Source organism: Argentina anserina, chromosome 2 (assembly GCF_933775445.1).
Source record: "Argentina anserina chromosome 2, drPotAnse1.1, whole genome shotgun sequence".
In the NCBI taxonomy this organism is placed as follows: Eukaryota; Viridiplantae; Streptophyta; class Magnoliopsida; order Rosales; family Rosaceae; genus Argentina; species Argentina anserina.
The window spans coordinates 131,405-143,846 of NC_065873.1; the positions used below are offsets into that span (position 1 = coordinate 131,405).

Genomic DNA, 12,442 nt, shown 5'->3' on the forward strand with positions numbered 1-12,442 from the left:
GCTACCCCTCTTTAATTTATGTACATAATGGTTTATCTAAAATTTTGAAAGATGAAATCAATAATGGATTTTCAATCTCCTTTAGGGAGTGTTTGGATAAGGGATTTTGAGGTTCCAAGGAATTTGAAAGTGAAGGGATTTAGAAGTGAAGGGATTTGAAAGTGAAAGGAATTTTAGAATGAAAGGACTTTGGGTGATGAATTATTAAAATGACTTGTTTGGGTCATTTTTTTTTAAAGGGATTCAATCTTGGAATTTGGTGACATATTTTTATATTTGATAATGTTAATCTTTTTTTTTTACTTTTACTCTAGTTTTATCATAATTAATTAATTTTTTTACTAAGTAGACTGCATTTTCTTGCCTCACTTAATTTTATAAACTCATTAATCTAGGGAAAAAATGATGAGAAAAAAGGAATTAAAAACACTATAAATTAGAATTGAATTCATAGTTAATATCTCCCTTTCTGTTTCGATATCTAGGTCATTTTGCAGCCCGAACAGTTACAAAACATGAGTTCCATCAATAGCTCCAAGACAATTCTGAAACCATACACAACTAGTGAGTTTACATTATGTCCAAGGATATTTAGAAACATAGCCACTGATTCTTCAATAGATACGTGCTTTGTTCTTCGCAATCTATCTTTGTCATACAACACTTGACATAGTCTTGAAAAATCATACTTGCTAACTCTCAAGTTCTCCATACACTCAACTTCAGATCCACATAATCGATCCATATAGAATTGCCTATGTACATCCCAGTTAGGCAATGGCTCTCTATTTGAGTAACCTACAACGATACCAACCTACTATTGCTGCTCTAAATCCAGTTACAGCAACCAAAAAGGCTTTCATTTGGTCTAGACTATCCTCCTCCTTCTCAGCCTCTGTCTCTTCCCCCTCAGCCTCTCTCTCTTCCCCCTCCTCCTCATACTCATCTCTAGCACGCTTACGACAAAGATCCATCCTAAATTCCTAGGACATGCACGACTGCACCCATAAGAACAAAACTTCATCAAATAAAGAATGACTGAAATGGTGAAAAAAAAAAGACTGAAAATAAGCGAAAGAAAGAAGAGAAGAAAATGCATGTATGTATATAATTACTGTATAATGTACACAAAGTATAGTGAAAGAAAGAAAGGAATAAAATGCAATAACGATTAAATGAATATGTACCGCAACTTTATATCAATAACAACATTCATCATTCAGGTAGGAACCTATTAATTAACTAATACCAAGTTGTTGATCATAATTTACTGCTACTACAACTTACTGATACTAATGTTACTGATAACAATTGTGCGAGTGCAACAAGAACATTAGTAGTAATGGAAGAAAGTGAAACTCTAGCTAGCTATATTTAGCATACTTGAGGATCTCCCTAGCTAAGCCTATTAATAATCAACACTCAGGAAATACTCAGGCCAAATGAAAAAAAACACTCTGAGCTTGAAAAATTAACTAAACAGAAATAGTAAGTTTGAAAGCTAATTGTTGCAATTGCCAAAGTAACATCGGAAAAAATATAAAGACTATTTCAATGTTTGTTACTGCAAAGTGTTCGTCATTTCATTTTAACCAACCACATGTCATGAAACTAATTTTTAGATATTATAAGAACTCGAAATGCATCCCTTGATGAGTTGATGTGTTCTATCAATTTGATAGTTAAAGCCAATAACAAAGACAAACACAAGGACCAGACTTGAAATGCATGCATGAAGTAGGCTGAAGAAACAGGTAAATCAGTTGTGCCGCCAGAAATTAAATTGAACATACTACTCCCAATGGGAACCATTACGATACCAATCACATGCTCGTAGCTAGTGAAAGCATGATGAAGCTAGATGATACGATACTAGGATACTAACTTCATAAGTTATGCAGCAGTAAGCTAACAAGGGCACTAAGATGATCATGAGATTCTCAGTAGTCTTACAAAAACCCAGTAACATATTCATCAAAACAAACAAAACCCATATCTAATCATTCAAAACAAAAACAAAAACAAAAACAAAAAACCAGAGACATAAAGAGGACGGGGGAGGCCTCTCCACAAGTAAAACATAGAAACAGATCGTATCCCATTACAAAACCCAGAACAAGTTTTTTATCCCTTTCAACAATTCGATAAACAAAAGCATATGAAGAAATTGAAGAACTATCTCAAGGATAATAAACAGTTATACACCTAACATAGATCGCCCAAATTGGAGATGTAAACATACAAATTCTAACCATGGAACCCTAGATTGTGAAGAGAATCAGAAGCCCAAAGTGTGGAACAAACCTGGAAATCAGCGATTGAAAGAGTTGAATTCGCGATAAATCGAGTGTCCGGTGTAATTTTGAAGTTACGCCTGGAGAGGTGGAACTCAGAGGAATGAGTTTTATTTGGTGAAATCCCTTCCGAAATTCCCCGTGGAAATCCCGTGTAATTAAAATCCCTCCCTTTTTTTTGCCAAACGAGGGATTTGACCCGGAGGAATTTGTAATCCCTTATAAAAGTCATCTCCCTCGTTGGAGTCCTCTACCCAAACACAGTGTTAGAGTTTGGCATCGTCATAAATCCATCATTACTATAACAAGTGATGACAGTGGAAGGCGGTCGAGAGGAGATTGCCTCCTTTGTTTCTTCATTTCCTCAGCTTTATACACACAGTTGCAACTTGTTCTCCTTAATGATCAAGGAAATGAGGGGGTCTCCGGAGCTCATGATCTTTTTGACCCACTGATGGAATGAGGCTTGACTACCGGCCATCAGTACAGGCCATGCCTAGTTGGCCGGATATATTTAAATTCCACTGTCAACCATGTGAAAAATAAAAAATGATGGTCATTGACACACTGTTCAACCCTCTTCCTCCTTGAATTTCAAACCTCGACTTTCCCCCTTCTTTCTCAACAAATGTCATTTGGAAGTATGCCGGTGAAACAAACGAGGCCTTAAAGCTTCCGCCTTTCCCCTTATTTTCTGAATACGTATAGATGTGTATGCGCCATTGCATTCGGACTCAAAAGGTTCCACTTCCTAATTCCTGGTTTCCCGATGACGAGCCCAGAAAAGGTTATGTTCTACTCAAGGAGATCCTCGAACGCTGATGCATTACAGTCTACACCAACCCTAGAGACTTATCCGTGGAGATCCATCAGGCCCTCATCACATTCTCCCTTGCCAAAAGCAAGGTTGAGACTTGAGAGAGAGGTGCGAGGTTTGACATCAACATAAGATTTTGTGATGATTCTTTTGGGTTGAGAGAGAGAGAGAGAGAGAGAGAGAGAGAGAGAGAGAGAGAGAGAGAGAGAGAGATTGTCGCAAAGATGGTTGAGTGAGGAAGGCTGTGATGTTAGCGCTCTAAGGTGATCTGAAGTTGACGTGAAATTGATTGTTACAATCCGTGTGATTTTTTTAGAAAAGTAGATCTTTATAAAAAAAATATAAAAAAAGGATTATAAGTTACATTTTAAGAGAGCTCGGTCATGGACATAAAATCTCCAAACTCATTAAAAATACAAGATAAAACAAGAACGAGTAATAGCAGCGAAATATGTAAAAGAATTTCATTTTTTTCTATTAAATAATTCATATTACAATGATTACACCTTAATCAATAATAATAGTATTCTCAAAAGTAAAATATTTCTTACTAAGATCGAGTATCAAGTATGAAACAATCTCACTAAGATCGTTGTAGTCACACGAATGATCAACTTCACTAAGAACGTTAACGTTGCCACTCAGGTTTTAATGGAGTCACTTAGATATTCTAGCACTAAGCTTTTTTTTGGATTCACCTTTTTCTTCTCTCTATTCTCACCCACTGTGTATTCGATGTATTTCACTATGTGCACCTGAAACCCTAGCACCTATATCACATATACAAGCTGAGCCTTTATTTTCTCCTAGAGCCGGATCTAACCTCACACCACCCTATTATATCTCACAATCAATTGTAAAAGATATTTACCTTATTTTAGATACTCACCGATCTAGCTAAAAAGATAGAACAATTCAACTCTTATCTCTTTCTATAGCTAATCCTAATCACTTTGAATACCTTAATAAATCTGAAAATATATTTGAAAACAACCTTCCAAATATAATTTATTCTACCCTTAAATAAGCCAATCGGTAGAGTACCTCTATGGTAGGAAACTCAAGTCGTGAACCATTCCTAGTCCAACTAGAAAACCTCATTCATTAGTCTTTATGCAAATCTGATCTTCATGACTTGTCCTCCACACCTTTGGATCTTCATCAACTTTATGGAGACCAATATATGTACCTTCACTCATCCCTACAACATAATATCAATTACAGAAGAGATTGTAAAATGATTCAATTGTAACCTAACCTAATCCAGAAGTCTGGATACCTTCTAACAGTAAACCTCAATAAGAAAACTGCATCATCAAGCACTATATATCAAAACGATTAGTTAGGGATGGCATGGTACGGTTACCAACATTTTTTTACCATTACCTATTACCAACCAACTATAATTGGTAAACAAAATTTTATTACCATTACCAACGACCAAAGTCGGTATACCGACATGTTGGTACGATACGATTGGGTCTTTACCAACATTAAATTGGGCCAGTTTTTTTTTCATGAAAAATAAGACCTGACCCAAATCTTTTAGGGTTTTCCTGCTACGAAATAATCAACAAAGAGTTATAAAACCAACTTAACAAGGTTCATACAAGTGAATCATACAACATTACAGCCACAAGTCACAAACATAGTTCAAAACTTCAAATTGTTCAATAACACATTAACAAATCACAAACATAGTTGAGAACAAGCTGCTGGACTGCTGCAAGGCTGCAGTGTTGCTAGTCTGCCTAGATGCCTAGTCATCCAACCATCCCTTGTAGTTCACTAGTTCTTGAGTTCTTCTGCCATTAACAAACAAGAAAACACACAAATGAGAGAAATGTATAGTATGCAGCAAGCCAACAACCTATAGTATGCAACAATGCAATAATTTGGCAGCTAATTAACACCCAGATGGTGAAACCTTGAAACATGATGAGCTGTGAATGGAGACACTGAAAGTGACTGTCAAAGTTTTACGCCAAAGTAGTAAACAACGACCCATCTAGTACTAAACTACTAATGAGAGAGAATCGAGAGAGATCGAGAGACCAGAGAGGCAGCGACTGAGAGCGGTCGAGCTCGAGAGGAAGCGACGGAGACGGCTAAGAGTGGTCGAGCTTGAGAGTAAGCGAGAGTGAGAGTAGGTACCAGAGAGGTGAGACTTGAGAGGGTTGAGAGACAGAGAGAGTGAGAGGCGTTGAAGCTGCGAATGAGGTATGAGGAAATTAACTGTCGGTACGGTAATTACCGTTGTAATGAAAATCTATTACCGTACCGTACCGCCAAGTCTATAATTGGTACGGTAACCAACCGCAAAAGTCGGTTACCAATTTAATTAGCTCAGTTGGTTTTGCGGTAATCGTGGTAAATTCTCATACCATGCCAGCCCTACGATTAGTAAATATGCAGAGACAACCCTCTCTATTACATTGACAACAAAAATTAACCAACCCTCTACATATTTTTTATTAGTTGATATATACACACCAGCAAAATCCCACTTCCAACAAAATTTTCATGGCAAATATAACATGAAATTATGAGCTTAATCCCATGTATAAATTCACATTATATGCGAGAAGTCGTTTGGTAATTAACCTAGTCATGTTTTTGATTCCTCCAAATTAATAAATACGTTAATGTTATAAAAAAAACACATATCTAGAATTATTTCTACTTCTCTTTCCAATTCTTGATGACATGTAAACAAAGGATCGAATGATAATCATTCCTTCCATTTTCCATTTTGGCCCTCTTTTTCTCATTCTTTCTTTTTCTCATTTCCTTTTAATTCTCATTTAAGTTTAATATATGCCCCCTGAGTCTCTCATATTCTTTGTAGGTGACCGTTAGTGTGTAAGGGGTTGTGATATATGAAGATGATATCATGCTTATCTGGTGAGGTAGCGTCATGTTGCGGCGGCGCAATCATGGTGTCGTGGTGGAGGCAGCCGAATTAAAGTGGTGGCATAAGAACCGTATGTTGAATGTGGATGGGAGAAGAAATAATTTGATAACCCTATTAGTCTTTTAAGTCTTTGGTGCTATATTGTGTGGCCTAGAAGGTTGGGCATAGGGTTCTCAATCTTTTCATGCATTTTCTTATATGGACTAGGCATGTAAATATATATTTTTTAAAGACACTTCTAACCCTCTTTTAAAAAAAAGTTTGAAAAAGACAGACAAAGCGCATATGGAAGGACGTGATATCGCTTTCATACACTACAACACAAAGGTTATTTAGCAAGGAATTTATTTTTGAAGAATTTATTTTCCTCATAAAATGTCACATTTTACGATGAATATTTTGTTTTCTCACTAAATATTCTCATGTTTTCTACGAGAAACAAATTTCTCTCACAATAAACTACTTTTCACGACAAAAATATTAGTTTCTCACTAAAAATGGTCATTATTTGGTCTCACAAGCTAGGATATTATTAGCGAGAAAAGTTGAGATTTTGGTGAGGAACTTTTTAGTCGTAAAATACACATTTAACGAGGAAATTATGATTTCGTCGTTATAGTTTTGGCGGAAAAAATTGTAAAACTCGTTGAATTCAATAGCGACAAATATAAGATTTCCTCGTTAGAAATATTTGTTACGCGAGAAATTAATTCCTCATCAAAATAACCTATACTGAGGAAATTATTGTTTCCTCACGATAAGTTTGGCGGAAATTGTGCGAAACCCGCCAAATAAAATAACGACAAATATAAGGTTTCCTCGTTAGAAATATGTGTTACGCGAGAAATTAATTCCTCGTCAAAAGAACCTATACCGAGGAAATTATTTTTTCCTCACGATAAGTTTGGCGGAAAATTGTGCGAAACGCACCAAATTTAATAGCGACAAATATAAGGTTTCCTCACTAAAAATATATGTTACGCGAGAAATTAATTCCTCGTCAAAAGAACCTATACCGAGGAATTATTGTTTTCTCACGGTAAGTTTGGTGGAAAATTGTGCAAAACCCGTCAAATTTAATGGCGACAAGTTTTAGGTTTCCTCACTAAAGTTCTGTGTTTTACGAAGAATTATTTTCTCAGAATAAGGAGTTATTTGTGAGGAAATAAAAATTCGTCGTTATTTTTTTTGGCGACAATTTGTTTGGAATCCGCCAAATTCAATGGCGAGAAGACCATTGTTTCCTGACTAAACATTCATAGTTTATGAGGAACTACTTCCTTGACCAAAGTTTCATTTCGTCGGTAAATAATGATATCGTTGTTGTTTGTTTGGTGAAAACTCTTGCAAGACCCTTCAAACTCAATGACGACTAAAATATGTTATTATTGTTAAAGATTAAATTTTCACTGATGAATAGTTTCCTCGCCAATTTGGTCACCGTCAAAGCTTGCCTAGGGGAAGTCACTCATGAAATTGAGGATTTATTAGAGACAATTCATAAGCAACAAAGATGATGAAAACTCACCATGCCACCATGATCAAAAGCTTGACCAATCCTACAAAATATATAATCGATTACCAAGAACAACATGAACCAATTCTAATCAAATCTTACAAAACTAATACTAATTGCCACAAGAAAAGAATTAAGCCTTACAAAACTAATACTAAATAAATAAATAATTACCACAGGAGTTTGTCATTAAGTCACGAATAAAGATACGATTTTCAACAAACAAAAAAAGAAACAGTTTAGTTATTCTTGGATTTAAGCTATATTATAAATTAATCACTATCTTCATCACTTTCTTCCTCATAACCATCTTCTGGATCATCATCATCTTCTTCTTCTTCTTCAGTGTCGCCACTTATGAAGTTCTCACCTTTATCATCATTCATCCATTCATTATTCCCAACATCTAAAGTAATAACTTCTGGCTCAATATCGTGAAAATGTAATTCAGGAGTTTGAAAACCCTCTTCTTGAACGACCCACTGGACATCATTAAACTCATCTTGCTGATACGCATCAGTTGTCACTGGATCAACATCATCCTCATCTATCTCTTCATTAGTATCTTCAACCTCCGGGACATCCCATACATGTCTCAGTTGCACCTTCTGTACAACTTTCCAGTGAGAACCCAATTTATAGTCATCAAGATAAAATACTTGTTGGGCTTCTGTAGCAAGTATGAATGGTTCATCATCATACCACGTTGAGCTTGTATTAATGCTAGTGAGATTATAATCAAAATGTATCATTCTCTTCCTTTCGTCTCTACTTGATAAATCAGTGTTGAACCATTTACACTTGAATAAGAAGACTTGATTCATATGCAAGTATGTCAACTCCACAACACTTAGTACAATACCATAATAATCATGACTTCCACCAGTGAATACTCCTGGAACATACACCCCACTATATTGGGTAATGCGATGATCGTCAAGATCTTTTGTATGAAATCGAACTCCATCAACAATACAACCAGTGTACGTATGAACACGTATATCCGGCTTACAAGCTAGACAATATAGCTTATCAGTTGCATCTACAATTCCATTTTCTCTCATGCTAGTCATCTATGAATTCCAATGAAAATATTTAGTTATTGATACAAAATATAATATACTAATTATTAATATTGAGTTGAATAACTTACCCCTTTTTGAAACCAATTTGGAAACTCCTTTTCTTGTCTTTTATACAAGTTGGCACTACTTCTTTGCATCAACTCATCCTCATGTTCTTTGCATATGTGAATTAAATAATTAAATACATTAGAACATGCATGCATCCATGTACTAATGATCACTGATGCACAAAAAGTTCTACACTTGCTTTTTCAAACATGCTACAGTTTAAATTTGATGACGTTTAATTTGAAAAACATTATTGAACTTAATAAACGCAAATGCAGAAAATGGCACTTACTTGAGATAAGGTTGCACCTCATCACAGTTATATAACACATACCAATGAGCTTTATCCACCTCCTTTCGGTCCAGTAATTTATACTTTTTCCCACTAAATGGACGAACTTTTTGAGAGAACACTGATAAATCAACACCTACTTCGTTATGTTCTACATCAACATTGTGTTCTGCTCGATTGAAACGGGTTTCAATCTCACGAAAATACATAGAACAGAACGTAACTGCTTCATTCACAATATATGCTTCTGCAATAGAACCTTCAGGTTTAGCTTTATTTGTAACATATTTTTTATATGTCCCCAGATTTCTCTCAATTGGATACATCCACCAATAGGTAACCAGACCACCAAGTATAGCTTCACGAGGTAACACTTGTATTCATTAACCACAAATGTTGATTATTGTCTTATTTTTTTATTAGCCCATTGGACTTAACATTGGGCCATGTTTCCCCAGAGTCCATGCCCAAAATAAAACCTCAGTGACTGTCCATAGTCAGACGGTTCGAACGTTCAACCACTTAATAAATGACAATTACAGTCAAACCTTGGGAAAACTGTTAGTTGTAAATCCAGTCCACGTGGCCACCCGGTTCACTTGACTACCATAATTAGGCATAATTGCCGTTCTTAATCCCTATGTTAGCGCGAGAGATCTTATCCATTGGATTGTGGCTTCTTCTCCTATAAAATTGATAACATCTCAAGGATGAAAACACAAAAAATTTCGAGTTGCCAGTTTTCTCTCGGGGTTTCGAAACCTCTCAAAATTCCCAAATTCTTTCCTCCAAATTCCGTCATATTTCCATAAACTGGTTTAGACGTAAAAATACATCCTCATGTATACGGTCGGCGTAAAAACCTATCCTTATGCTAGACTTTCTTGGAATCCCCCCGATGGTCAGCGGCCATCAACGTCTCGGCTCAACTGTCTCGATTGTAGGCTGCGTAGGAGGGATGATTGCTTCTCCCAACCCTCCAGAAGCAGAGTGCAGCCTACTTGATGCCAAGTTGGATCTCATATGCACCATTTAGCTGCCGAGATCTATCATGGCGAGAGTGAGGTAGTTAGGACAATCTGCCCAGCAACCCTGTGTTCCCATAGGCAACAGCATCGTGGAGCGAATGAAAAAGGAGTGCAAACGACTGCCAAGGGTGACGCTACCAGGGACCGGCAGCTTAGTTTCTCATTAGTGTAGGAATGTCCCTGGCCGATGCGGCTAGGGTTAGCATAGGACAATTGTGGCTTTCATGTAATGTTGCAAGCATTGTTGTATGAATAAAAAATTCTGGGGTGGTTTTCCCTTTGGCAATCAACCTTTTGTTTAGTTCATTTTGGCGAATAATTGTGTAATAAATTGACATTTGAACTAAAGTGGAGAATGTTATGGAGATAATCAACGCAAATAGTACAAAGAAAATTCTGAGATAAACATAATGGAGATGTAAAATTGGAGACCAACTACTGTAGCGGAGAGAACTACCGGGCGATTGAAACATGGGCTACTTGGGGAAGTAGCGGAGATGTTGAGCATTCTAGGGGTATGCTAACTTGCGGCCGGATGTGTCCTGGAGATAGAATGCGGCATGTCTAGCCGCTTCAATTATTTCCATGGGACCTTCCCACTTAGGGTGTAAACCGACAGGTCGGGGCCTCACTTCTTTCATCACCTAATCACCGACCGCCAGGGGGCGATGATTGACCTTCTTGTTGTAGTGTTGGGTGATGCGTTTCTTTCCATTGATATTCCGTAAGTGGGCATTATCTCAGCGTTCTTCCAGCAAGTCCATATTGAGCTGGAGGCCGGCGACATTCGTATTTGAGTCATAGCCTTTGACTTGCTCGGAAGGAACCTCAATCTCTACCGGGATTACGACCTCCGTACTAAAAGATAGAAGGAAAAGAGACTGTCCTGTGGCCGTTGTCGGGGTCATCCGAAGCTCCCACAATACCTCTAGGAGTTTCTGAGCCCAAAGTCTGGTGGCCTTGATTAGGCACTTTTTCAGGTTCTACTTGTTGAGCTTGTTGATGGCTTCGACCTGACCATCAGTCTGGGGGTGTGTTGGGGAAGCATATAAGACGGTCGTGTCATTCTTATGGGTAAACGCCCGGAACTTGTCATTGTCAAACTGGGTGCCATTGTCCGTGACAAAAGTCTCCGGGATACTAAATTGGCAGTACACACAACGCCATAAGAACTTTATCACCCAGTCTATGGTGATCTTTGCCATTCGTTCTGCCTCCATCCATTTAGTGTGGTAGTCCACTGCCACAATGACATACCTGAACTGTCCTGGGGAGACCAGTAGTTCCCTTATTAAGTCAAGTCCCCATTGTGTGAAAGGGACTAGGGAGATTATAACTGAGAGCGGGAAAGACGGGCGACTGATGTAGTTGGCGTACTGGTGGTATTGTACACATGCCCAACTATGGTGTTGGTGTCGGCCTCCATCGTGGGCCAGTAATACCTCGTCTAGAGGGCTTTAAAGGCTACGTTTCGTGCTCCTGCATGGTTGCCGCATATCCCACCATGCAACTCGTTTAACACATATCGACCTTGCTCTGGGGCCAAACATTTGAGTTGTGGGAAAGATTGACCGCCTGGTAAAATTTACCATCGCGGACCATGTAGAGGGCGGCCTTATGTCGTAGGTATTTTGCTTCGGTTTCATCGAGTGACAATTGCCCGATTGTCAAGTAGGTGATAAAGGGGTCCATCCATGATGGTGGGGGAGCCTGCTTGATGGCGAAGATTTCTGAATATGGCCAGGCTGTGAGCCCTTGAAAATTTATTTATTCTTTCTGGTATTGTTATCACTTTAACCGACATTTTTCTAATATGTCAATTTTTTTGTTTTTATTATTTTTGTGTTAAATACGCGTCGTCACACAAATGAGGGTATTCACAGAATATTTTCCGTACACTCGGTTAATTTTCTACACATATATGAAGTTGACGATTACTTAAGCCGCAGTTTCAGAAATTACACTTTTTATATTTTTAAATCTTAGCCCTTGATCTCCATCATTTGATTGAACTTCATACCCAGCTCGATTATGTCCTTTCATTAATTTGAAACTAATTTGGGATTTTCCTCCCTGTTTTTCTCTGTTTTCCTCCGCCGCAACCATTCGAGCTCCGACAAGACCCATTTTGGAACTTAGGTGATGAGAAGAGCTCAGAGAGGACTTATATGTGGAGTGAAAAATCCTTGGAGCAGCGCCGACGATCAAGGTTGGAGCACGGAGGCGCACTAGCTCTGATTGGAGGATCGTTGAGGTATTAACCATTTCTCTTCGATGTTAGTGTGGTTATGATCGTTGTGTTGTTACGATGTCTTCTATGTAATTTCATGTTAAGTTAGAGGAGTGTAGATGTCGGATTTTAGCCAGAAACCGATCGGAGATCATAGGGTGAAAACCCTGGTTTTTACCGAGAGAAGGTTACCCTTTTCCCCTTTTACTACTATGTGA

The 12,442-nt window shown here is 37.8% G+C and overlaps 1 protein-coding gene across 1 annotated transcript; it reads right to left on the reverse strand.

The window, feature by feature from the left end:
- Positions 1-10,977: 10,977 nt before the first annotated feature.
- LOC126782140 (uncharacterized) lies at positions 10,978-11,420 on the reverse strand. Its single transcript, XM_050507314.1, has 2 exons — positions 11,372-11,420; positions 10,978-11,261 (listed from the first exon to the last, which is right to left on the reverse strand). Exons 1-2 carry the CDS (start codon positions 11,418-11,420, stop codon positions 10,978-10,980), a joined length of 333 nt encoding a protein of 110 aa, XP_050363271.1.
- Between the last annotated feature and the right edge of the window lie 1,022 nt (positions 11,421-12,442).